The sequence below is a fragment of the Chlamydotis macqueenii genome, chromosome 22, assembly GCF_036417535.1.
Source record: "Chlamydotis macqueenii isolate bChlMac1 chromosome 22, bChlMac1.mat, whole genome shotgun sequence".
Lineage (NCBI taxonomy): Eukaryota > Metazoa > Chordata > Aves > Otidiformes > Otididae > Chlamydotis > Chlamydotis macqueenii.
Genome location: NC_141577.1, coordinates 1959893 through 1986522, shown reverse-complemented (window position 1 = coordinate 1986522; position 26630 = coordinate 1959893). Strand labels below are relative to the sequence as shown.

Below are 26630 nucleotides of genomic sequence, written 5' to 3'. Positions count from 1 at the left end.
TTCTATGAGGCTATTCTTTTTCAATACTTATTTTATTCTTTTTAAAGGCTTTTTTTTTCCTTTATTCTTTTTAAATACTCCTTTTTTCCTTTATTCTTTTTAAAGACCCAGGTGCCCAGCCCTTGGTCCACAGCACAGAGCGAGGGGCGGGTGCAGGGTCCCACCCACGGCCCAGCACCGGTTGCCACGAGGCCGCCGGGGCTTGCGGCGCTGACGAGCATCCCCCTGTTCCCTCCCCATCAGCCACTAAGAAACCTTTTTCTTCCTTGCGAAAAGAGACAGAGAGGGGCTCTGGGCAGCAGCGCAGGCGAACGCTGCCGATCAATCGTCCCGCAGCCCTTCGGCAGCCGCACTGGCAGGGCAGGGAGGGAACTGAGCCCAGTCGATGCTCGTTAGCGATGCTCTAATAGGAAAATGGTTTACAGCTTCTGCCTGGGGAGGGAGAGGAGCCTGCTGCTCATCTGGGAGCGAGGGACTGGGGTCAGCTGCCACTTGCTCCCATCTCCTCTCCTTCCTGCTCCAGAGAAGCAGGGGTTTGCCACCCGTCGTACCCAGGGATGTTCCCACGGAAGGGCTGGCCGCGATGCACAGGTCTCAGCGAGCCTGGGAGAGGTCCCAACGACAAGGGCTGCTTCGCTGTGCTCATGAACCGTTCTGTAAACCGTCGCGTCTCCTTGTGCACTGAGCATCTCCCACTTGCAGGTTACTCTTGTTTCATGTTTTCAGCAGCGCCTACAGAAAGGGGATCCAAGACGCCGTGCCCATCCTTGCCACGCGATAACGGGCAGCCTGCACGCGCCGATCCTCACTCGTGTCTGTTCACGCACGCGGATGTATAAGCAGCCGCACACTAAACGCGCGCAGGGGTCAGTGCAGGGGTCGGGCTGCGCGGTTCCCGGGGACCTTGGGTGAGCACACAGCCGCGAAAAGCTGCTGCAGACAGCGGTGCGCATTTGCAAAGATGTGCACATCTACAGACATACGTGCACATTTTTGGTGTCTGAATGGACTCGAGGCTTGCAGCTCTTACACAGGCAAGTTACAAAATTCTGGGCTACTTTTGTAAGATGCAGAGGCTAAGGAATAATGCTCGTCACAAAAGTTCTGTCGAAAAATCCCATGGCTTTAGGAAACACCCACTCATTTCTGCCTCACTCTCTCAGTGTTTCAGTTTCTCTGGTACCCGAAGCAGCGGTGTAAGCAGCAGGTACTGCGTCTCAGGGCTTGTCTACCTCGCCACAAACAGGATGATGCATCTAGATAAAAAACTGTGATTCTTAAGGGAGATTAGTTCATCTGGCTTTGTGCGGGAAGCGAGAGGAGGTGGCGAGAAACAGAGCCACATTCTGCAACGGCATTCCAGCTGTTTACCTAACCCTTGTCGAGCCTAATCCTCAGCGAGCGCAGAAATCTCTTACAGACTGAAAATGTCCCGTTTCCCCTCTCCTTCCCCTCCCAAAGGTTCCACCCAGCCCTGGAAGGAAGGCGGGGGATGAGTTTCCCGCGGCGGTGGTATAGCCCCGGTACGGGGTGCGTGCGGTGCTGGGTGGCGATCAGCGCGGCCAAGAGCCGGATGGGCGCGGCGGGCGCTGAGCCGCCCTGAGCAGACAGCAGGACTGCGATTTCGGTTTCCTGCGGCTCGCAGGGGGGATGGATGACACCAGATCTGGCATAAAGCTGTCACACAGACACAGCCCATCAAAACTGTCCGAGCAAACACGAACCGGCAGAGGGAATTTATACCGGATCAGTGTGTTATGTCATAGAGCCACGGAGGCTTTTCAGCCGGCGCTGGAAGCCCTGAAGCTGGATTTACAGCGCCGTGAAACCCGTGCCTGCTCTCTGGAGATAGGGAGTGCATTTATCCCAGGAGGAGCAGAGCACCTTTCAATCCATCTGTACGGAAAGATGGATTTTTTACGGGAAGCGTTACACGTCTCCTTTCTTACAAAGCTGTTGCCACAGTTTGTGTCGGGTTTGGCTTGCCCTGCCCACACCGACACACAGCGCAGACATAGGCACTACAAGCGCTGAGTTTGCCCCGGTATTTATCTACATGCAAATCCCTTCACGTCGAGGCAAGCTGTGAAAATCCATCTCCATCTCGAGCCAAATCCTTCGGAAAAAGTTACTCTTACGCATCCCAGAGTCCCCCAAGCACCTTTGGCCATTGTGCGATTGAAATACGGGCTTTGCGGCTGACACATGCAGGATTTAAAGCAACGCAGGCAGTAAATAAATAAACAAGGCAGAGGAAATGGGAGTTATTGCAAAACATTATTGTTTTCTCAAGCTACAAAGGGAAAAATATTGACTTGAAATAAGCAAGAGAGAGACAGAGCCGGGCTTGGAAGCAAAGCTGGCTGAACAGTGGGCAATAAACGAGGAGAGGGGGCTGCTGGTTTGGGCTTCCCCAACATTTTGTGCCTACGATCTTGACCTCTGAAATCAAAGTTTTTGCAGCGTCCCTGGGCGCTTGTCGCTCCCTCTGCCAGAGCACCCCACACCCCTCTCCCGGCACAGAGCCCCGGCTTCCACGGGACCCTCAGGCAGGGGGAGGAGAGCTGGGAGAAAATCAGACACGGGAGGACCTCAGCCGCTCGTGCAGAACTAACCCTTCAGGAAAACCAAGGCTAGAGCATCCTTCTCTTCACCAGGAGAACCTACGGGAGCGCCCAACGGCCCGTGAGCGCCGGAGCAGCCCCAGGACGCTGCGGGGGATGAGCCATCGTCCCAACGCCCCGGCCTTTCCGTGCAGGTTTCGCCAACAGCAAGAAGGGCCTGTCTGCAGGGGTGAAGCTGCAGGACCCTGTTTTCGACACGAGCAAGGCGCTTCTTGGTGCTTTCAGAGTTATTGTTGCAGAGAGAGAAGGAAAAGGGGAATTGCTGGCTCTATTTGCAGCCTGAGCGGTTTTTCTCTTGCCAGTCGTAATTACCCTCATTAAATCCATCTCCACAGGAATGGAGACACAGGATTAATAATGTACGCAAAAAGATTTGAGTGCAGATTCAGGGCCCCATGAAGCCCAGACAACGGCAGGGCGCTGATGCGAGGGAGGATTCGGGTCATCGGCCGGGCGCAGAACAGCCCAGGAGCGGGCTCCGGCCGCCCCAACTCCTTCCAGGAGAGCGCCCGGCAAAGCCGCTGCCGACGGCCTGAGCGGCTCCTTCTCCTCCCCAGTCCCACCGCTGCGCAGGAAAACCTGCGGGCAGCAGCTTGCTTTTGCAGGGAGCCGGAGGAGCCTGCATCCCTGCTGGGATGTGTTCCGGTCCCCAGCACCCAGCCGCTTTTCCTCCCAGTCCCAGACCGCTGTCTGCCTGTGTGCCATGGGGCAGGGGCTCTCCCGTGGCACCCCCGTTATTATTTTTGCACCCCCGTTATTTCTCACCTGCAGTAAACCCGTGGCTGTCACCCGCAAAGCTCCTGCCAAGAGATTTTAGCAGCAGATGTTTCTAAACCCCCAGTAAACAGGTCTCTCACAACTTCCCAACACACTCTCGGCAGACAGCAATCCCATTTTTAAACCGCAGTCAAACCCTGCCGCTCAGACAGCGATTGGTAAATACCGGGATTCTTCGAGGCGTCGGCCCTCTGAGGCTTGATCTGCTTCCAGCCGCTCTCCGTAGCTTTGTGACGTAACAACCGTCGCTGTGACACCCAGGCAAAGGACGCCCGGTTCCGCAGGCGATGGGTGATGCCTCCCGATTTCTTGCGGAGCGCAGTGAGGCTGCAGCGGGTCCCACCGCCCAATACAGCCCCAGGTCTCACTTTGGAGCAGGAGCAGGATGCAGGATGTAGGCAACGCCTTTGTTTCTTGGTTTTAGAAATGAGTTTCTTTTGGAAAACATAGCGAGGGAAATGAAAGCTGGCATGACCTTGATGGAATTATTAAGGGTATTGATCGGGCTGGGAGCTCAGAGTGGCTAATTCCGTCAATGAGAAATATGATATTGCAACAGTCAGCCCGGTGATTGATGGCTTGTCGGTGGGTTTATTAACACCCTGCCTCTCCACAGCACCCTTCACCTGTGGATCCCAAAACGCTTCGGAAACATTAATGAATGGGCGCTTCCAGTCGCGCATTCCCTACGGGTGCTGATGGAAACCATGGATCTGCTCCCATGGGCACCCCTCCTGCTGGAGACCGGACCAAGAGGTGTGTAAAGGCTGCTTTTGCCTATTTTAAGCAGGTGGCTAATGAGAATGGCTCCCATTTAGTGAAAATCCCCCTCTGTTGGTGTAATCACGGTTGTGCCCCTTGGGCTGGTTGCTGAGTTGACAGCACGTGCCACAAGTGCCTTGCCTTGGGTTCCCTGCAAGCGCCACACCACCGCCACATCTCTGCAGAAGCTTTCGGTGGGGACCGGCTGCAGACGAGGAAAATCGGGTTCTGCCCAGTGCTCGTGTCAAAAGCTGGGGTTCAACCATCTTTGCACGTGACGGAGGGCAGCAGCTCCACACCACTTCAGCCACCCCAGCTCTCAAAGTGCTCAAGGAGCGCGGAGAGCGCTCACTCGCCGGCACGCCAGGGAGAGATTTGGGCACAGAAGATAAAGCAGCTCAGCGGCATCCAGCCCAGGACCCCATCGCTCCCGGCCAGGCAGCATCGCTCCCCAGGGAGCATCTCCCAAGCCCAGCCAGGCCCAGTCCTGCCAGCTTCCCGCTGCCCTCCCCGCCGTGTCCCCATTCCGCTCCCCAGAATTCCCTGCCCGGGAATACAAACTGCGGGATGCCTCCGCCAGCCTGGCCAAAATTGCCTGTGACCCAAAGCCAGACGATACAGCGCTGGCGGAGAAGAGATGAGAACTTTGGAGCTGTAATTAACTCCTGCGAGGAGATGGTTTGGGTTCATTCAGGCTGCGATCGGGGGTACCTGGACGCGACAGGCGCCTGGCTGAATCGCCGCACGGTTTGCTGTATTGATTCGCTCGTGTTGAACGCGACTCTCTATAAACGGCAAGTCTGCTGGGGATTTTTCTCTCCTCTTCCCACAAGACGGGAAATAAAGGGCAAAAGAGAAAAAGGATGGGAAGGAGCAGGCGTTTTCAGCGGGCCATAAAAATGGGTCTGACACCAGGCTGCCTCCTGACGGCAGCAAAGTTATTGCGATGGAAATCATCTTTTAAGAGAAATGTGAGCACTGCTCAGGAGCCAGAGCCGTCACCGGGGTCGGCCAGCACCCCAGCCCACCCGGGGCCATTTCACTTTTTCCTCTGCTTTTCTCCGTTTGTCGCCTTTATCCTGCTCCCGAGCGCGGAAAGGCAGGTAAAGGTTGGACAGACCCAGCGGGAGCTGGGGGCGGCGGCGGCGGCAGCCCCAGCATCGTCCCCCGGCTCCGCAGCCCCACGGCAGCGACTCGGGGGGCTCTGCCCCGGGGCGGGTGGAGGGCGGCAGGGTGAGACCCCGCTCCGTGCCCGGAGCGATGCAGACAGAGTTTTCCCCATTGCAGTGAGGCGAGAGCCAGCACCGCAGCCGTATCTCCGAGGGTTTTTCCCAGCTGTTTACCTGGACCGCGCTTCCAGAATCAGGGCTCTGCAGCCCATACATCTGGCTGTAAAAATATGTATGGTCTGCATAAGGGATTAAATGTTTATGAGCCGTTATAAATTCGTGCTTTTCATATTTTATTCATCGATTCTTTACTGCGCTCAGGCTGGGCTAACAGACCCCTTTGCAATGCCTTTCCTCCGTCTCCTTTGCCTTTCGTGGGGCCATTTGTCGCTCGCACGCGGAGTTCTGCCCACACCGCGCGATGTGCGAAGGATGGGCCGTGTGTCCATACAACTCCGACGCCACAGGCGCGAGGAAACGTGGGGAAAACCTCTTCCAGAGAACAGGGACTTGGCTTTTCTCCTTGACGCTCCCTTTCCAGGAGGATGTGCTCCCCGTTTAGACAGCAAGCGTGGAAAAGCCCAGCAGACGATCAGCCTGGAAGCAATTAGCGGGGCTGACGAGTTTCCCCACGGCACCTGCTCCCGCAGCCTCCCCGTCCCAGCTGCGCGCACTGCTCTGCTATAAACCCACCGGCCAGGGAGCCCCAGCCCTTTCGGGGGGTGTGGGTCTGTCCCAGAGCCCGTGCTGAGGACCTGCAGCATCTTTAATTAAAATTGTGTGAGTTTGGTGCCTGGAAAGCCTGAAAGCCTGAGACTGGGGTGTCCCAGCTGCCGAGAGGATGAGGTTCCCGTGGAGAGGTGGAGACTCCTCTGTGAGCAGGTAACAGCGTGGGGGTACAAAGGGGGACACGGGTGCGGGTGACCGGCCAGGAGCACTGGGTGCTGGGGCTGGAGGGAAAGGGGAAGCAGGAGAGAAGTGTGTTTTCCCGGTCTCTGCCGTCTGCTCACCTGCAGCCCTGGCCAGGGGAACGGGGTTCGGTGCGGCAGTGCCAGTTCCTCAGCCGAGAGGAGAACAAGGTTGAGAATTAATCCTGCTAATGAGATGTCAGGATTAGTTTGTATGTCCTTGTCACCAGGGCAGGGTGACAGCGTGTGAGAGGTGCTGAAGGGTCCCCGAGGCAGGCAGCTACTGGATTTTTCCTGGGAGGAAACCAAGCTGCTCATGGCCGGCGCTGTGGCAGGCTGCGAGGCGCTGCTGAGCCCGTCCTTGAGGGCTCCCAGCAGGACCTTTACTGGTCAATAGTGGGACCTCCTCTCGCTTTGTCTGTGGGACCCAGAGCCCCATGTTCTGGGACAGCAACGCTTGGGCCAAGATCATCATCCCGCATCCATCCACCCGCCCTGCTGTGCGCGTATCTCCAGATACCCCCAACGCCACCTTGCCACCAGCATGTCCTGAGCAAATTCTTGGCTTTATCACTGCTGAATGGAGACTCTTGAACCTTAGGAGACACGGGGAGAAAGCTGGTGCTGTGTGTTTATTATCTGCTTCAACGGGATGAGTTGAAACTCAGGACAGGTGGCATCTAACAGAGCAAGGAGAGGACCGAGGCACTAATCGTGCCCCAGCTTGTGTCTTGGCTGAGACTTGCAGGGGCTGGGATCACGAGCACACCCACAGACGTGGGCTGAGCGTCTCGGAAGGGAGCCCCTCCATCACGGGGTGCCCCAGCAGAGCCCCTGACCCAGCTCCCCTCTGGAGCCATCGCCCCGCTCTGTCCTTCCATTGCTTTCTATCAGCGTGAAGTAATTAAGTTCAGAAGGCATCAGACAATCAGCTAGCAGCCCACAAGACGTTGTGTTTAATCATGTACTAATGGCATGTTCTTGGCAATAATTACAAGATAACAGTGTTTGCAGGCTGTAATCAGAACAATTCTAGTAATTAAATCAGCTTTTTGTCAGCACGCTCCTTCCCCTTTTGCCGGGTGCGGGATCGGTGTGGCGGGACCCCTCCGAAGCGGGAGCGTGCGCCCCGGGGAGCCCTCCCTGTGCCCATGGCCCACGGCCACTGTCGTGGTTGGCACGGCTAATTGACACGGGAGAGGAGCGGGGCTGCTTGAGAGGAGCGGGGCTGCTTGTGAGGAGCTCATTGCAGTGGCATTGGGCTGGGAGCTCCTGCCTGGGCCCCGCAGTGAGGGTTTGGGGACACGCACCCCTTCCGAGGGGCTGGGGACCTCACCCTGCTCGCCGCGGTCTGGCCCTGTTGTGTGCAGGGTGGTTGCTCTGCTCCTAAGGGGTGCTGGCACAACCCCCCTGACCCCTTCCTACCCGATCTGGTCCCCATGGGTGGGGTACCAAGCAAAGGCAGCGGTAAGGACAGGGATTAACCCCTCACATCCCGCCTCCAGCACGTTTCTCCCCATGGAAGCCCCTATCTCATGTTCAGACCCACTCCTGCACGCACGCATTCACCCAAAAACCCTTTAATTTGCTCTCTAATAAGACTGCCCAGCCTCATTATACCAGCCAGGCTCACCGTTTACATTCAAATGAACAGGCTATTAACGAAGTTAATTCCCTGAGACACCCTATTGCCTGCCATCCCCAGTCTGCAAGGGTCTGATCGTTTTTTTGGGTAGAGCCACTTTCCAAATTTGACTTTTTGCTTGGAGAAGCAGGATCAGCTCCTCCAGCCTGGGGCATCCCGCCCTCAGGGCATGGACGGGCCGGCAGTACTGTGTTCTCTGCAGCAGAGAGATTCATGTCCCCGGTATCCTGCTGATGGAGCACGGGATTCATTCACCCCACGTGTCCCGGCCGGTGCGGCTGTGCATGGCACTTCTGCCCACGAGCAGCGGAACAAGCCACTGCAAAAATAACTCCCTCTTTTTAAAAGGCCAAACCATCAAACAATAATCCAAGAATAAAAATAAGCAGTTTTATGTCTCTTCCGATAATTAACTTAATTCTCAACTGTTAATTTACGCACCCCAAATCCTCTGTTTAATATTCTAATTTGTGGTTAATCATCCATCAAGAGAGAACAAACGGTGATTAGCTCATTTTTACCTCCTCGAGGGTGAGGGAGGCAATTTGGTCTCATCAATGCGTTAGCTCGCTCGAGGAAACTTTTGTCTCCTTGCCCTGAATCGTTCATGCAGCAGTGCTGCCCCTTGCCCACAGGCACGTGTGGTGGCCCCTGTGCCATGGAAGGGTCACCAGGGTGGGCTGGGAGGATGATGCCGTTGACTTGAGGTGGGATGTGAGGATGATGCTGATGATGCAAGGTGGGACAGGAGGATGACGCTGATGACGTGAGGATGACACTGATGATGTGAGGTGGGATGGGAGGGTGATGATGTTGGGTGCCTACCAACAACCATGCAGGAGGCAACGCCTCCCCTCTGCAGTGCTCTGCTAGGGATGTCCCAGGGGTGAAAAGCCCCTGGTGTACGAGGACGGTCTGTGAGATGATGGATCCCACCCTCTCTGCTGGATCCCACCCTCTCTGCTGGATGTCCCCTCTCCTGGCTGCTGCCCTGAGCTACGCGGGTGGGTTTCTCCTCTCCTGATGGAAGGGAGCCGTTCCGCTGCCAGAGCGCTGATAGCACTGGATGTTCAGCTGTGGCAACAGTGCACGTGGCCCTGGAGCGGAATAAGTGGTGCTTGTCCAAACGCCAAGTGCAGCCAGCACCACCGGCCTCGTCAGCCTTGAACGGCAGTAATCAGAGGCCCCCTAATTGCTCCAGGCTACAGAAATTGAACTGCCGTATTTACTTTTTTCCCCCCCTCACGGCTTTGAAAGGAGACTGGGGACAGTGCCTAGGTTGGGCCTTTGTGACTGGTGGGACAGGCGAGGTGACAAGGACTCCGGCTCTCCATGGCCCCAGAAGCAGGAGAATCCACAGTGGCAAATCCAGGCACAAGCAAATGGGAGAGAAAAGAGCAAGAGCTCCAGACAGCTGCTTCCATGGCACTTTTAATTAAAACCTGATCTTCTTAATATTCCTGCACTGTGCTGGAGCACTTGCTCCATCCCATCCTGCCCTGCCCTGCCTGGGGATGCTTGCGGGTAAGGAGTCCCTGGGCTTCTTGGAAAGGTCCCTGCAGCCCCCCAGGCAGCCCGGGACCCTCTGCAGACCTAGCAGCACCGTTCCTGCCCTTGGCAGCCCTTTGTCCTTCGTGGAAGTGGCCTCTCCGCGCCCCAGGACCCTCGGGTCCCCCCCGTACCAACGCCCCAGCAGCAGAGCTCTGTGGCCCCGCTTCCCTTCTCCCAGCGTGTTCTCGCTGTGCCGGGTACATCCCAGCGGTGGGAAGGGGCTGGGATAGGGGGGAGTCACCCTTTTTTCCCTCCCAAAGCGAAGGGGAGAGCCAGGATACAATGTCCTTCCAGGGATAAAAACTGGTTTTAGTGGGAATGGCCAAAGCATGGGCTCCCTGGGAAGAGGGGGATTCAGCGGGCAGGCAGCTCCCTCTCGTGGGGAAGAAAATAAATTTTTAAGAAAATAATAAAATTATTTGGGCTGTGCGGCCGGGGTGTGGCCCCAGATGTGCTGCACAGCTGGAGCCTCGGGCTGTCCCCGTGGAGGGCTGGTAGCCTGAATTCCTCCCGGCAGGAACCGGGATGAATCTCCCGGTTTGCCCAGAAAGGAAGACGAGCGCTCAACGAGGCCATTCCTTCGCCTCCTACCGCTAACGATCTGTTATTATTGGGGGCAGGGACTGGACGCTTCCCAGCTGTTTCCTTTCCGCAGATGCTTGGGTTTCAGTCCCTCTTGTCTCCGCAGCGGCACCCAATCTGCTGCTTACTGGATGCATATTTATGAGGCTCTGACGAAGAGGCCGATTCGGAGCGCGTCTGCCACTCACTGCAAACAACCAGAGCCTGGCCCCTAATATGTATGCAGCTTTCTTAATTCCTTGATTAAATTCCAACTTGCAAGTAAAACGTTTGCAATTCACTTCCCGTTTTATTATTTTTTTTGTTTTACATGAAAGACAATCCCCTTAAAGTCGGCTGATTGCATGTTAAGTGGCAAGGCAGAGAAGGTGATTTAAATGGAGGAGTGCGGGACACCCCCAAAGAGCCCGGGAGCAGATAAGGCTCCAGATGGGAAAACGCCCCGCTCCGCAGCGAGGTGCGTGTGGGGAGGGAAGGGCACAGGGTGCTGGGTCTGCGGGCCCCATTTTGGGCGCCATTCGCCGGCAGCAGCGATGCTCTGTGCCGCGGGAGGGAACCGGCCGCCCTTCCCCGCCGCTCTCCTCGGGATTTGTTACCCTGCCAAGCCGAACATGCTTTGCTAATAAACAAAAATTGATTTTTATTTATCTTACAAAGCGAAGCCCCATTGCTCCCGCCGCGGAGCTGTAATCCTTTCTGCTGTCGATGGCAATAATGGGAAAGACACCTGCGGATCTGGTTAGAGCCGCCGGCCGCCGTTCTCACTGGTAAGAGATCAATACCCTTTGCGGCGCTGCTGATAGTGTTCTGGCCCACTTGATTGCGAGGGGACGCGGGCAGACTTGGCCCCCTTTGAAGGTGCCCGATGTATTTCTGGGAAATTCACTTCCCACTGGGGAGGCTCGGGGGGGGCGGGGGGGGAATTCCTCTACATGCTTGCAGCAGTGCAAGAGCGGGGAAAAGCAGGGGCTCTTGCCTAAGAACTTACTGAGAGGCTGAAACTGTCCCCGAGGATGGGCATGAGCACTTGAGGTACCCACCAAAAAGCCTTGAAACGACAGAAAAACTGAATTCAGCCCTCAAATAACACCCCCCCACTAGTATAGCCTTGTTTGGTTCAAAGAAATCAACACGTTTTTTCAGTTCTTTAACAATCCATCTCGTTTTTATTGTCCATTTTTTTTTAAAGTTGGTGTTTTTCCCTATTCATAGTTATAAAATAATCCTATTTTACAAAGATTTACAGCTCCTGTGAGTGCCCAACCGTTGAAAAGGCTATATCTGGCAAGTGTCTTAAATAATCAAACCACAACTTTTGTTTCAGGAAAAAAAAACGAGGACAAAAAGGAAATAGGCAATGAGCCGACTGAGCACCAAGCAGGACATAAGAGAGTGAGAGGGTTTGTATAAAAGTCAATTTATTTCTTTGGGAAGGGGCACAGGGAGCGGAGGACGGGCTGGAGGGGTGGGTAACGAACCCCAGTAACGAGGACAGGACGCGAGGGGACCTCTCTTTGTTCCTCACCATCCCCTGGGCTGTGGGAAGGGGGTGATACCTACACCAAATTGAATTCCCGAGGCTGCATTTCCCCTGCGGCGGCTGCCCCGAGCCCAGCGCTCTCCCGCAGCCGGGACGGGCAGAGGTTGCTCCCTATGGATTTGCAGTTTTCTGGTCTCTTTGCTGCCAGCCCCGGCGTGGGTTTGCCGGCCGGCTCTGCCGCGGTGCCGGCGTCTCCTCAGTAGACGGGACCCTTGACGGCCCCTGGCTCCGTCAGGCGCGCGGCGGCGTACGCCGAGGCTCCCAGGCAAGCGGCTGGCTCGCAAAAGCCCGGCAGGCCAGCGGGACCGGGCAAGCCCGGCCGGCCAGCCTCTCCCGGTGATCCCGGCAGGCCCCGCTCTCCAGCCTTGCCGTCGAGCGCGTGGCCAGGGATGCCGGGGAGACCTGCAAGGGGAGCGTGGCCGTCAGCAGGTGCATTTGTGGGTGCTGAGCACAGCCTTTGCCGGAGCAGAGCGCAGGAAATGCTGCCAGCGAGGACGGGGATGCGTTAGCAGAGCGGTGCGGCAAGTGAACAGTACTGAGGGGCCCGGAATAGCGGCTGGCAGGGCTGAGGAGCCAGCAAAGGCTGCTGCAGGTTAAAGCTTTGCAGGATGAACCCGTGCAGGTTTGTAGGGATGGGCCAGAAGGTCCCGAGCCACCGCTGGGCTCGTCATCGCACCAGCAAGGGACACGGGGGCTGCTGGCCCTGTCTGTGCCGGGGGGAGAGGGGCTTACCTGGGATCCCCGGGGGTCCCGGCATGCCGGGGTGGCCACGGCCAGTTTCTCCCCGCTCGCCCTTCTCGCCTCGCTTCCCTGCAGGGAAAGAAACGGGGAGGGAAGGACTTGTTAGAGCCGCAGCGGGAAACACTGACCCTGCTCAGGGACTGAGCCGGGGTATGACTGTGGCAGGGTCAGCCCAAAGGATTTTGGTGGGGACGCCAACCCACCACCTACCTTTAGGTCCTATGTTGCCGATCTGCCCGGCAGCACCCAGGATGCCGGGGACGCCTCGAGGTCCCATGGGTCCGTGCGGGCCCTGCTCACCAGGCGGCCCTGGGGGGCCGGGGGGTCCGGGGGGTCCCATGGCACCCACCCCGCCCAGGGCAGCTCTCTTGGCGCTGACAGCCACTTCCGCCAGCTGCTCTGTAGGGCAGAGAGGGGCCGGTGTGGGACGGGACGTGGTGGCAGCCACCCGGCCAGCAGCGCCCTGCTCCCCTCCTCACCTTGCAGCATCTTCAGGACCACGTCGATGATGTGCTGGTCCCCAGCGTCCCGGCCCTGCCAGGGAGGCGAGAAGAGGAACACACCGTAAAGGGAGGTTGCTCCTTCCATCCCCACCTGCACCCTCAGGGCCGGTCCCATCCCGATCCCGATGCACCTGACCCCACCTTCCCACCCTTCCTCCTTTTCCATTTTGTCCCAGTACGAGTCCTCCAGCCTCGGTTCGTGCTGTGCCTGGCCACGCCGCAACCTGCTCACTGCATTAACTTTCTCATTTTGCAAGTTTGAAATGAGGCTTATACGGAAAAATTCTGTCCCCCAGGCACATATTGGACCTAAACCTGCTGCTGATGCTATACAGGGTGACAAATAAAGAATTCATCTTTTCAAGAAAGGTGGGATCCTGACTCAGCCCAGCAGGTTCTGAGCCGAATGGCAGCCATTTCCCAGAGGAATTGCTTGGTACAAAAAGATGGGGGGCAATTCACCCGCAGAGCTGGACAAGCCGAAGGCGGCAGCCCCCAGGTCACCGCCGACGCGATGCAGGTGAGGAGGGGATGCGGGGTGCTGGGGGTACTCACCGCTACGCCCCGTGGGCCAGGCATCCCTGGCACGCCGCGCTCCCCGACGAGTCCTCGCGGGCCGGGAGGTCCCGGGTAGCCTTGCACGCCGGGCGCGCCCGCGTCCCCTGAGGGGCCGGGGAAGCCGAGCTCGCCCTGGACGCCTTGCTGCGGTGGGGATGGAGAGCGGCATCAGGAGCGGGGAGCTCAGCTCCATCCCGAGCACAGGGGCTGCGCCCCGAGACCCCCAGGATTTCCAGTACCAACTGCTGCAGCTGGGGTCTGAACCCCGAACCTGAATCCAGGGCTAAACCTGAATCCAGGGCTAAACCTGAATCCAGGGCTGGAGGCAGTCACTGAAACCCATCTCCAGTGAAAGGACTTTCTCAGACCACCTGTGTGCAGCATGCACCAGCCCCGTGGATCACCAACCGCCTTGGCTGGGGTGATCACCCCCGGCTGAGCGTCCCGCAGAGCCCCTCAGCACAAAGGTGTGGGGGGGTCCCTTGCTCCCAAACTCCCACTCACTCACCTGTCCCTTTGGCCCCGGCTCGCCCGATTCACCCTGGGGACAGAGGACACAAGAAATGCCATGAGGAGACAGCACGAATTTAGAGGTGCTGCTGGGGGGAGGCACACGTACCCCCCCCCTCGGAGTGCACCACAGCTGCAATGGGGTGCAATGCTGCAGTACCCACGGCGGCGTGGGGCAGGAGGTGCTGGGCCCGTGCCCAGCCCCTGTCCCCCCACCCCGGGAACCATCTGTGGGGACCCACCTTCTCTCCCTTCAGCCCCGCGAGGCCGTGAACGCCGGGGTCTCCCTAGAGGAAAGGCAATCAGAAATGTGAGCTTCCACCACCAGCACCCACCTCCACAGCCGCTTTACCCCCCGCCCTTTCCACCTGCTGCATTTGACTGGGATGCTGGTGGTATTGATGGAGAACCCCCACCCCAAGGTGGGTGCCACCCCCATAAAACTCTAACGCCAGCGATTCCCCACTGGATCGCCCGGCCCGCGCAGGAGGGGGACAGACTCACGGTACTGCCTTTGGGGCCGGTTTTCCCTGGGGAGCCCTGGAGAGAGGAGAGAGGGGGGGGGTCAGCCCAGCTGAGCACAGCTTCCCGGAGCTGCGCCCCGTCCCCCGCAGCCGGGAGCAGTCACCTTGTCTCCTTTGACTCCTGGCAAGCCCTGGGGTCCTGGGATCCCCGGTGGACCCTGCTCGCCCTTGGGCCCCTGGAGATCAAGGTAAGATGAAAAAAAAAGAGAAAAATAAGTGAGAAGAGGCCGTGGGAAGACCCTGCTACCCGCTCAGAGCATCTTTTCCCAAGGCAGGAAACTGCACGGCCAGCTCCCCGTTCCCTCCAGCATCCCAGGTGCCCCACAGCATCCCAACCTGCCCCGAATCCGGCCTCTGAGGGGGAAGAGGGCAGAAAACAGCGCAGGACCCTCCCGTCCAGCTGTGCCAAGAGGAGGGGGCTCCGCCAGGGATGAGGCCCCAGTCCCCAGGAAACCAGAGGGGAAAAAGGTCACTTTTGGACTGTTTTTCCACCCTGGGAAAGCCTCCAAGAGGGGCTGGGCAGCCTCCCTGCTCTCGCTGGGCTGGGAGGAAATTCCTCACCCAGCTGGGGCTGCCCTGGACCCGCTAATCCCCCCGCTATTTGCCCCCTCGGCTAATCCCTCACCCCAGCAGCCAGGCCCAGCGGGACGGGGTGCGTGATGGACCCCGGCCATGATCAAAGCGAGAAGCCCGTGCAGCGGATCCCACTTTGCCCCATGCTTCCCCGTCCCTCCTCCCCAGCCGCGCTCCCAGGCATCCCCAAGCCGTGCCGAGGTGATGCCGGTTTCCCAGCCCGGCTGCGGGTACCACTCACCGCTCTCCCCTGCTCGCCGGGAGGGCCCACGAGGCCACGTTCGCCCCGGTCTCCCTACGGAGATTCGGGAAGAGAGCAGAGTCAGGGGCAGTTCCCGGCACTGCCACAAAACCCTGTGATGCCCTGGACTCACCTTCATCCCGGGGACACCCTGTGGTCCCTGCTCACCCCGAGGTCCAGGCTCACCCTAAAAGGAGGGGAAAAAAAGAGACCCCAGAGCAGCTGCATCCCTCTCCCATTCACAAGCCATCATCCTTCCCTGAGGGATGCGGGGCGAGGGGCTGCCGCTGCACGGGGTGGCCAAGGGGGTGCTGGGTGCAGGGCTGGAGAAGCAGCCCCAGAGGAAGAGTAGGGCCGGGGGATGATGAAGCACCCCAACTGCGCTTTCTGTTCGACAGCAAATCGGGAACAGAGAGGGAGACAGCCAGACCAGGCTGTGCCCGGGAGGAACACCGTGATGTCTCCGTACTTACGATCTGCCCCGGCGCACCGGTGATGCCGGGCTGGCCTCGAGCGCCCACTTCACCCTGCAAACAGGAGGTGGGGACAGTGAGGGGACAAGGCTGTGGGCTCAGGGATGGAGCTCAGAGGGGGTGACTCTCAGACCCACCTTGTCTCCTGGGCCACCTTTGCTTCCTGGCTGGCCCGGCAAGCCCTGCGGAAACAAAGCTGGGATCACCCCTCGTGCGCAGCGCCGGAGGCAGCGGCACTGCCCGGTGCTCCATGACCCAAGGCAGCATCCCTGCTGGGTGCTGGGTCTGCACCCTGGCACAGCCCAGGGATCGGGGGTGTCACCCCGTGGGTATTGGGGCACCCCCCCGGGTCAGGGGCTCCCACGGTCCCCTACTCACAGCTTGTCCTCGGTGGCCCGGTGGCCCTGGACGGCCAGCTTGTCCCGCGCTGCCCTGTGAGGGACAGAGAGACTGTTACCGTGTGGTGGTGGGAAAAGGTGAGGAAACGGGGTGTCCACGGGTGGGACAAGGGAGTCCTGGCCAAAAGGGGACACTGTCCTTGGTCCCGTGGGGACAGTCGCACTCCACCAGGCAGGAGATGCCGCGTGAAGGGCCGGGACCTTACGCTGCTCGCCATCCCTGTTGTTTCCAGCAAGCGCTGGTACGAGGAGCAGCGCGTGTCCGTTCCCCAGCACCAGCAGCAGCTCACCTTCACGCCTGGGATGCCCGGGGTGCCGTCCTTGCCGTCAATTCCCGGGAGACCCTGCAGAAGGGGGAAGAGTGGCTCAGTCTGCCACCTCCGAGAGGGACCGAAAGGACCACGGTGGGGGCAAGAAAGGGCTGGGAAGGGAAAGGAGAGCTCCAGCCCTGCACAGAGCAGGGGTCCCGCCACAGCCAGGCTGGCAGCGTGTAGGAAGCGGCTGCCGCGCTCCCGGCCCTGCACTGGGCTGGGGTCTAAGGACGCAGGGTGTCCCCGAACAGGACAGAGAACGACAGAGGCTTCTCCTCGCGAGGGCTCAGCCCCAGCCGTGGGCAGGGGTGCTGCTGGCTGTACTTACGTTCTCCCCCTTGGGGCCAATGTCTCCTTGGGGGCCCCTGATGCCGCGGCCACCCTAAAGTGGGAAAGGGTAAGTGTTATTTCAGCCTCCCTCTTGGTGCAGGGGATGGAGAGGGAGGAGATGCCTGGACAGAGCCCCTCTCTGTGTTGGGCAGCGGGGCCAAGATGGGGAAAAGGGGGCACTGGCATCGCACAGGGCATGGTGCCACCCTCCTCAACAGGGTGGGTTACCTACCAGATCTCCCTTCTCGCCAGGGTCCCCAGGTGGTCCCTTGGGGCCTTCCCTGCCCTGGAGGGGAGAAAGACGGGGGCTGAGCAGCGAATTGTGGGGTCCTCCAGCTGCCCCATGGCCCCCAGGGATGAGGGAGGGTGCTCACCGGCCGCCCAGCCGCTCCGATGGTGCCAACCATCCCCTTGTAGCCAACAGGGCCCTGCAAAGAGAGCACGGGGCGGGGGTCAGTCCCTCCCATCTTCACAAGTTCAGCCCCCGCTAGCCAGAGGCAGCGTCCAGCTCCCCAAGGCAGCGTCCAGCCGCCACGGTAGCGATGCTCCTGGGAAGCAGCCTCCGGCCTGGGCAGCATCGCCACGGGAGCCGGTCCCCCCCGGAGCCAGGCACAGCCGCCCCTGCGCCCCACAGTCCTTACCGTCTCGCCCTTGGGTCCCGCCATGCCGGGGTAACCCCTCAGGCCCTGCGGTCCCTGCGGAAGGGAACAACAGCCGGTTTAGCTGGGAACAGCCCGGGGGAGGCCGCAATTAGAGCAAAAGCCGGTACTGGGAATCAGCCGGTTTTGCCAAACACAAGGTATTTCAGTCCCGCCGCTCGCTCCTAATTCGGCAGCCCCCCAGCGGGTGCCTTTCCAGCTGTCGGTTCCATAACAGCAACGGGCCCAAACTGGGGCTGCTTCTCCCGCCAAAGCTCTTGGCTTCAAAGCCGGTTTGCCCTTTCCCGCACCGAAGGGCTCAGCCCGTTAATTGCTTTTCATCTTCAAAGCGCTCGGCGAGCTCCAACGGCTTTAATCCCCGCGTCCCCGTGGTGACTCGGGCACCGCGCCCCCGTTCAGGTGGGGTTCGGGGGGCTTGGTGTATGCAGACAATTCGTCCCCAGGGAGGAAGATGGATGGGATGAAGGCTTCACTCCGGTCCCAGCGATGCGTCCCCAGGAGCAGGGACACATGGATGTCGTGTTCCTGGGTGTTCCTGGGCCAGGCACAAACTGGCTGCCCCCAGCCCCTGGGGCACCCGGGGCACAGAGCAGCAAGGAGAAATAAATACTTTACCGGAGGGCCTGGGACGCCTTGTTCTCCGGAGACGCCAACGTCACCCTTGGGGCCCTGGGGAGGGATGGAGAGGAGAGAGGAGACTCTTGGGGTGGAGCATGCGTACAGACCCAAGACCCCCTCACCTGGGACCTAGCAGGGGACGGAGACAGGTCCCCCCCACCCAGGGAGCCACTGTGGGAAGACCACCCTGTCCACCCTCCATGTCCCAGCCCCAGATCGCCCTCCTCCCTCTCGATCTCCTTCCTTCTTTCCCACCTTCTCTCCCCAGAGCCCCCTGCCCTACAGTCCAGCTCCTGCTCCCCACGATGCCAGCACGCCTGGCTCCCACCAGGAAGCTGCCGGAGAGGTCTCTCACCTGCTTGCCCTGCTTGCCGGGCTCGCCGAGGGCACCAGGGCGGCCTCTGTGTCCCTGAGGATGAAGAGGAAAACCGTGAGCATCCCTGGGCAGAGCAGCGGGATGGAGGCAGCGTCCTGATGGACACATCACCCAGAGCCACCCTGCCTGCAGCGTCCCGCCCTGGGGTGCTGAGTGGTGACGTGGTGGGGCTCAGCGTCCCACTGGTGTTGTGGTGGGGCTCAGAGTCCCCAGCTTGGGGCTGGGGCTTCGGCACAGGGTCTCGCACCCCAGGAAGGGGTTGGCAGGAGCTGGGGAGCCACACAAGACCTCTCCCACAACATCTTTGCCCCCAGGACTCTCTGAGTCTGCACACCCTTGTGCTCCCCAGCAGCTCCTGAGCTCCCCGTGCCCCAGCCAGTTCGTGCTTGGCCCCAGACTCCCCCAGGCACATCACTGAGTGTGATGGTCCCTGCTTGCTCCCCGCAGCTCTGGGGCTCCCTTACCTTCAGTCCCTGCAGTCCCTGGGGGCCCTTAGGACCCGGTGGGCAGCTCGTTGGGCACTGGTGGGGAAGAAGAAACACAGGCTGAGTTGGGAAAGGACCCAGAGGATATGGAGAAGCCATGCTGGGAAGGACGGGCTCCCATGAGTCCCAAAGCCGGGCTGTGCTGGGACGCAGGGGACCCATCGTTTTGGCTGGGTACCCTGCTTCTTCCCACTCTATCAGCCCCCAGTTACCAAGCTACACTGGGGGGCTGTATTTCAGGCCAGGGCAGCAGATGCTCTTCCAGCTGCCATCGCCCTGCCATGGCCTGCCAAAGGGACAAGGTAACGGGAGCGCTCACCAAGAAATCAGCACTGCCTTCCAGTCCCTGGATGTGTCCTGGGGGGCCCTGGAGGGAAGGAGACGATCAGCAGCCACGGTTTAATACCAGCACCATTTTACAGGAGGGGTGAACGCTACCCCTGGGTGGGAGGGGAGCAAGGCACGGGGTGGGGGGTGTGTGCCAGAGCCCGAGTCCCGGCCCCAGGCGCTGGGCTGAGGGGCTGGGGGACTTCTTCCCTCCTGCAGAAGATGCTGAGGATTGGGGAGATACTCACAGGTTTCCCTGGAGGGCCGGGGGGACCCCGTGGGCCGTCGGGTCCAGGGTCACCCTAGGAAAGAACAATTCCAGGAAAAGAGATTTAGGGGCGGGCAGGTGGCAGGTGCTGCTGGAGCAGGGGTGGAGAGGGGTGCTGAAGCACCAGAGACCCAGGCTGGCACTGCGGGAGCTCGAGCACCCCTCGGCCGTGAGCTGGGGAGGGGACGGACGGTGCTGGGGGACCCGGCTGCAGGCACAGAGTCCATCACCTCTCCATCCCAGCTGTAGGACCCTACTCCCCCGTATTACAGGGTCGTCCCTGTGTACCCCGGGAGCCCCGAAGCGCTGAGAGGTGGATGCTGCAGTAAGGAGGGGAGGTTTTCCTGCAACCCCTCACCTTGGGTCCCAGTGTTCCGATCTCTCCAGGAATCCCAACCTGGCCTGGAAGCCCCTTAAGGAGAGGAGAGAGATTCACTGAGTGAGAGAGGTTGAGCCCCGAGACCCCCTCTTTGGGGATGCCAAGATTTGAGCTCTTCCAGCACAACCCCGAGCGGGGTCCCCGGGCGCCCACAGCCCCACAAGCACGGCACTTACGGGTGGTCCTGGCAGTGAAGGGCCCTGCAACAAGAACAAAGACACAGTTGGTCCGAATTCTCCAACTCCCCAAAACCACCAGCATCCCTGCCCCGAGCAGGGCAATGCCCATGCCAATGTGACTGAGGGGGCCAGGGCTGCATCCCTCTGCCGCTCCCACCCCACTCGTGGGTGCTCAGGGAGTGGGTGCCGGAGCCAGGAGTGGGTGCATCACCAGCACCCACAGGAGAGGCAGATACTCACTGGGAGCCCCGGCGGCCCTGGGAGTCCGGGCTGGCCCTGCCAGGACAGAAGAGGAGAGTCAGGAGCCAAAACGGGACGGTCTGGCCCCACCAAGCCCTGCTCCAATGCTGTGTGAACTGCTAAAACTCATGCCCCCATGGACCCAGCCTCAGTGCCCCCCCCCGTTGCCAAATACTCCATCGCCCATTTCCTGCATCCGCGCATCCCCTCCACGGCGACGGGGCTGCTCCCAAGCCTGGCCAGGCTGCAGGACGGGAAGGTGGGAACCCGCGGGGCTGTCCTGGATCGCTCCTCACTCACCTTCAGTCCTGGCCTGCCGATGGGCCCTGGCTCCCCTTTGGCTCCGGTCAGGCCCTGCGAGAGGAGAGACGGCGGAGGTTACTGCCAGCGCTGCTGCTCTCCAGCCAGGCGGTTTTGCTGGGGCTCTCTCCATCACGAGCAGCCGAGGGCTATTGACGGTGAATTTGTGCTTGTCACGCTGTGCGCAGCACGCAGCAAACCTGGAGTGCAGCTGGTACCCAGACCCAAGCCGCAGCGGCACAGCGAGCCTCGCAGCCGTGCTCCGCAGCCCCCGCCAGCCGCCCCGCTCCCAGACCCCTGCCGAAACCAGGACATGGGTGCATCTGCTCCGGCAGAGGCACGCGGGGAGCTGAGCCCTTCCGCAGTCCCGGTTATACCAACTCCGAGTCCCTCCCTGGCTCCCTCATCCCCTGCTCCAGCGCATCCGAGGGCTGCGCCTGCACCGGGGTCTGGATCCCTGCGGCCGACGGCTTGAGCTTCTCCCATGGGATAATTCCCGCGTGCTGCTGGGTGTGTGGGCACCGCGCCAGCGGACAGCCCCTCGCTCAGCCCAGCTCTGCTCAGCGCCCATATCCAAAGGAGCAGGCAGGTCAGCCTGGATGGATAATGCGCGCTTATAACGACAGCGATTATTCCGATCATTTGTTACTGAGGAATAACTGAGCCCCAAAAGATTTATGAAGTGCCGTCCGGAGACACAAAAGAGGACCCTGTCGTTTGGGTTTCTCTCTGATGAGTGAGTGAATGTCTGATGCTCGCAGGCGTTTACCTGTGTGGTGCTGGGAGACGGGGGGCAGGCACCCACCCCAAACCTCCCCGGGTGCCCACCACGCACCCCCGCAGACTCCAGCCCGGGGAGCGTGGGGCCAGGAGCCAGACGAAAAGCATCAGGGCAGGGCAAGGAGGCAGCTCCGTCCCCTTTCTGCCTGCCCCTCTGCCAGGGAGGGGACAGCGTGGGAATCACCCATGCCACCTCTGCGGGTGCCAAGGGGGTGGCTCCGAGGGGGCCACGGGATCGCTCCAGATTTATTCTGGAGGAACCGAGAGCTGAACCCGGGCTCGGGACAGCAGCTGCACTAAAGGACAAGGAAAAGGCTTTTCATGCTCAGGGTGTGGGTGCCGTGGGTTTCCTGGCACAGCTCTGGCCTGCGTGGGGTGGAGGGGGACGCGTTTTCGGAGCCCAGGCGGTGGGAGGGGGTGGCAACAGCCCTGCCTGGTGTGGTTCAAAAGGTGCTCTCAGCTCCCGCACAAAGGGATTTTGGCATTTCTCATGTGTGACAGAGAAGCATCCTTGCGCTGCAGGAAGAGGAGCTTTCTGAGACCCTGCTGGGACCTGGGGGCTGCGGCTGGGGGGGACAGGGGGTCGGTACTCACGTCGATGCCCGGTTTCCCTGGGGGCCCATCTGGACCAGGGGCTCCAGGCTCCCCCTTGGCACCCTTTAAAAGAGAAAAAATGTGGGGGGCAGATTGAAAGGAGCTCCTCCAAACCAGGCAAGACCGTCGGCGAGCTGCGGGGAGGCACGGGTACTCACCGGGGACCCGGGGGCTCCGGCAGAGCCTTTGTCACCCTGCGGAAAGGGAAGAAAGTTATAAAAAGGGGTCCGTCACCCCGTGAGGGGGTGTCCCATCCACCTCCTCAAGCCGGAGCGAGACACGAGATCTCCCAGCGTGGCAGCCAGGTCGGGACGGGGCTGGCGATGAGAAGAGAGGGCTGTGCTGGGGTTGCGGGAGGGCTGCGGCTGGCCCGGGTATAAATAGCACTAAAATAACACCCGGGGCAAGGCTGGGAGAAAGGGTGCTTTCTGCTGGCTCACAGAGCTCCCCTCTGTTCAGGGAGCTGCAGCTGCCGCCGCAGCCCTCCACCACCTCGCCGCTCTGCGGGCACCCGACCTGGGTGTCCCGCTCCCCCGCGGCACCCCCTCCTCACCGGGCATCCCTGGGCTGATCCCTGCACCTGACCCCTCGAGCATCCCGCGCTGCCCGGACAGGGGTGCGCACCCAAACCTTCCTGCCGCTGTGCTCCCCAAAAAAAGCATCCCGGGCCCCATTTCCCAGGGTGGTCGGGAGGCCACGGGCTGCTGTCCCATGGGGGTGGATGGAGCCACGGTGCAGGAGCCATCACTGCCACCCAGGGCCACCGGCAGAGCCAGGGATGCTCCACAGGGCCCCATCCACTCCAGTCTGGGATCAGCATAGTGCAGGAGCCGCACGGCATCGGCACCCCCTGCCCTTCTCCAGCCTCTGCCTCGACACAATGTCCCTCTTTGTGCTGCAGGTCCCCTCCCTCCCTCCCTCCAGCCCGCACAGGTTCCCGGCCATGCCGCACTCACGTCGATGCCATCCGCTCCCGGCACTCCTGGGGGACCGGGGGGCCCTCGCGGGCCAGGCTCGCCAGGCGGCCCTCGCTGCGGGGAAAAAGGAAGGGGGCCCATGTCAAGAAGGAGCAGCCAGACCCAGAGAGATGCTGGGGGTCAGGGAGAGCCCAGGGCGCGGCGCTTGCCGTCGGTGTGTGCTGGGGACCCATCTCCGGAGAGCTGGGATGGAGCGACACCCCGAAGTGTCAGAGCTCTGTCCCTCCCCACGGGTCCTCCGCTGCCCAGCTCATGCCCCCCAGTAAGGGCATGGATGGAGAAACCTAGGAAATGTCCCCCCACACCGGTGTAACCCCATCCCCTGCCTGGTTCCTACCCCATCGCCACCCACCCCCACCCTGGTGCCCGCGGGGGGTCCTGCCCCGACGGAGCGGGGTCTCGATGGGGCGATGGCAGCGCTTGCGAAGGCCCCTCTCGGCTCCGGGTGCAAGCCCAGCACTGGGATTTCTAAGAGCACGGGTAGAATTTCGAAGCCCTGGTGTGAAACGGGGACCCCGAGCCCCGCTGCTGCCTGCGCCGTGCTGGCCGGCTGCCCGCAGCATCGCTCCGCAGCGGCGCACAAAAGCGCCATTCAGCCGCCCGCTCCCCGAGCAGCCGGCCCCAGCGCTGAGGTTTGCACAAGGCTCCGCAGGAGCGGCTCTTGCAAAGAAATCTCTGTTATCCTAACGGGGTGTCAGGGGGGAGAGAGGCTCCGGGCCCGGAGACCCAGCCCCTCGTGTTCCTGGAAATGGAAACCAGACGGGCTGGCAGGGGCTGCACGCCGGCGACGACTCCGTCCTTCCAGGCATATTTATGTTGAAAAAGTGAGATGTGTAAAGATGAGAGGATGCTGGTTTGATCACAGAACGAGGAGAGCCCCGGCTTCACCTTGGAAGCAAATCCCGCAGCCGGGCTGGGAGCAAGCACCGTCCCCGGGAACACCCCTGAATGGCACCTTTGTCCTGCCCGAGCGATTTCCAAATGGATCCTTGTTCCAAGAGCTCCCGCATCCCCCCTGCTCCAGCTGGAGCCCGCTCCCCCGGCCAGACCCTGCCACCACAACCCCACGGGCATCCAGGGGGGATGCTTTAGGAGCCCCCCCAGCTCTCCACAGCAAGGCTGTCCGTGCCAGCGGGCAGTTCAGGAGCCACATGGGAAGAATTTTTTCCAAAATCTTCTCTAAAAATCTGATTTTTGCAGTTGCAGGGCAGGGGGAGTGTTTTCTCTTTTCGGGTGGGATCCCAGGAGGAGCACCGCTCACACCGCTCGCCCCGAGGAGCAGAGGGACACCTTCCCTTCACTCCTCTCCGATTTATTTTCTCCTGCCACTGGGTGAGTCCGGAGAGCCCACCGGGATCCCCCAACACCTCCGCCGCTGGGGTCCCTCCCTGCTACCCCTCGGCAAGTCCCTGTGGAGCCCCAGGAGGGTCAGAGCCCCCCACAGCCCCCCGAGCCCGGTTCTGCCCCCCGAGCAGAAGGAGATACGCTTTTTCCCAGGTAACGGGAGGTGGAAGATCTGGTGGCTGCTGGGGAGGCAAAGAGCGGAGAGCCCCCCATTGCCGCTCCACGGGGAAAATAAAACTCAAATTGTTTAGCTAGCAAGTCCCAAACCTCATGCAGCCCAGTCCTGTCCCTGGCTCACGGAGCAGGTTTCAGCATGGAAAGGTCCCCAGTGGGTCGGGGCTGGGGGTCCCGGCTGGGGGCTGCTCCCACCCCCCCCCCCCCCGCCATCATGGGGCATTCCTGGGAAAACTGAGCGAAAGGTGCTGGGAAAATAATCAGAAAGCCCCAGGGGTGCTCAGCACTGCGAGCGAGCGTCTGCGACGGGGCAGGTGGGGAAGCGTCCCCTCTCCGTCCACTCTCCGTCCCCTCTCCAACTGCTCTCCATCGGCTCCCCGTCCCCCATCCCAACCCGGCGCAGAGCGGGAATCCAGCAGAGGACTTACAATCTGGGCCAGGCAGAGGCAGGCGGCTTGGAGCAAGAGCCAGAGCCGGAGAACGGGGGAGCAGCTGGCCATGGCGAGGGCGGCCTCGTCCCGCTGCGCTCAGGTATGGCAGCGGCCCCCAGCCGCACACGGGGCCGGACGCTGGAGGAGGAGGGGGCTCATTAATATGGAGCAGTGGGACGAAGGCAGGCGGGGACCCCCCCCCGGCCTTCCCTCCCCCCCCGGCCCCTGCTCAGGTGAGCCCGTGGCTATTTTGGGAAGGAGAGGGTTTGGCACCACGGTGGAGGAGGATTTGGTGTGGCGGTTGGCAGGGAATTGGGCACGAGTGGCACAAAGGGGCTTTGATGCAGACAAGGGGCTGCGAGAGGAGGGGGACGAGCTGGGGGGGTGTGCTGATGGTGAGACCCCAGCCAGGACATCGGCGTGGGCCCCCCCAGGAGTGCCAGGGTGTCCCCTGTGATGTCCCCATCACGACACCCATGCCAGTGCTGCGGGGTCCAGGGCTGCGGTTGGCCCCGCACTTCGTGATGGGTCAGCACTGGGGGCCAGTTCCTGCCACCCTGCGGGGGGTCCCAGGGGATTTCTGGCGGGTCTGCTCCTATGAGCCCCTGTGCAGCCCCGCTGTGGGTCCTGGGACACTCCTGGAAATGTCCCTGTCGCCCCAGCGTGGCACCGGGAGGGGAAGGGGGGCTGTGCCATGGGGTCACCGGCTGCTCCCCACCGCCCTGGCAGGGCACGAGCCCCACGTCCATGGGGGGACTCACGCCCCGCTCATCACCCTCCTGCTCCCAGCCCCCCCACCCCAGCGTCTGCCTTCGCTGGCAGCCGCCCCCCCAAACTTGCCACCCCCTCCAGCTCCCGGGGAACGTGGGGATGATTCATCTTGGCGAGTTCTTCCTCCTCCTCACAGAGGGCTCGAAGGCTTCGCGACGAGCTGCCCAAGACTGGTTCATTGGTATCGGGGGGGCTCAGTGGTCCCCCCCCAGGAGCGGGCAGGGTGCTGCCTGCACCCCAGCGCGGGCCGGGGGGGTGGCAGGGCAGTGGTCTGCATCCCCTCCAGCAGGCACGGGGCCAGCCCAGGCGTTTGGAGACAAAAACCCTTTTGGCTCTGGGCTGAGAGCACCTCGATTCCAGAGCACCCGAATTCGGGTCCTTGCCGTCCACGGAGCCGCCGGGGTGTTTCTGCTCGTGCCCCAGGCAGACGTGCCCCAGTGCCGCCACCGAGCCCAGCGCCTTTCTGGGACACCAGGGTCACTTTTGGAAGAATGATGTAATTTCAGGTGTCTCTCAGATTACTACATAGTGACTTTTTTTTTTTTCCTTTGATGCCGTTGCTCATATGATTGCAGTTTTTCACATATTGCTGTTTCTTTGATTTCTCCCCCCGGCACCTTGGCATGGGAACACCGGGGTTTGGTTCGTGATCTCCATCTTTAAAAGACTCAATCTGTTTCTCCCCCATTCATTTCACTGTGGGATCTCACCAGAACATTTGCCTTTGACCAGTGTGTCCCCCGCACCCCGCGTACCCGGGCTGAGGGGTGCAGGGTCTGCCCTGCTGCCCTTGGGGACCCCTCACCTCCCCAGAGGAGCCGTGGGAGGATCGGGCCCACAGTGCCCTGGCAGCGCGCGCAGCCCTGTCCCAGACTGCGGTGACAGTGCGAGAAATGGGGGGACCTGGGCCCTGCACGGCCCCGGCCCTGGGCTGCTTTAGGCTAGGACCCCAGGAGAGCCGTGGGGCGGCCCCGATCTGGGGCTGAGCAGGGACCCCCTCCTCCCCCT

General features: G+C 60.9%; 1 protein-coding gene across 1 annotated transcript; it reads right to left on the bottom strand.

Moving 5' to 3' along the window:
• Window positions 1–11419: 11419 nt before the first annotated feature.
• COL9A2 (collagen type IX alpha 2 chain) lies at window positions 11420–24927 on the bottom strand. The gene is made up of 32 exons (XM_086764960.1): window positions 24849–24927; window positions 22882–22956; window positions 22084–22119; window positions 21926–21988; window positions 20552–20605; window positions 20252–20287; window positions 20009–20032; window positions 19812–19865; window positions 19434–19487; window positions 19178–19225; window positions 18838–18894; window positions 18353–18406; window positions 17995–18048; window positions 17362–17415; window positions 17095–17148; window positions 16953–17006; window positions 16719–16772; window positions 16370–16423; window positions 16060–16113; window positions 15819–15863; window positions 15682–15735; window positions 15342–15395; window positions 15209–15262; window positions 14499–14570; window positions 14375–14410; window positions 14113–14157; window positions 13869–13901; window positions 13358–13504; window positions 12779–12833; window positions 12510–12698; window positions 12291–12368; window positions 11420–11960 (listed from the first exon to the last, which is right to left on the bottom strand). The coding sequence occupies exons 1-32, from the start codon at window positions 24918–24920 to the stop codon at window positions 11755–11757; spliced, it is 2073 nt and encodes a 690-aa protein (XP_086621086.1). The 5' UTR covers window positions 24921–24927; the 3' UTR covers window positions 11420–11754.
• Window positions 24928–26630: the final 1703 nt, after the last annotated feature.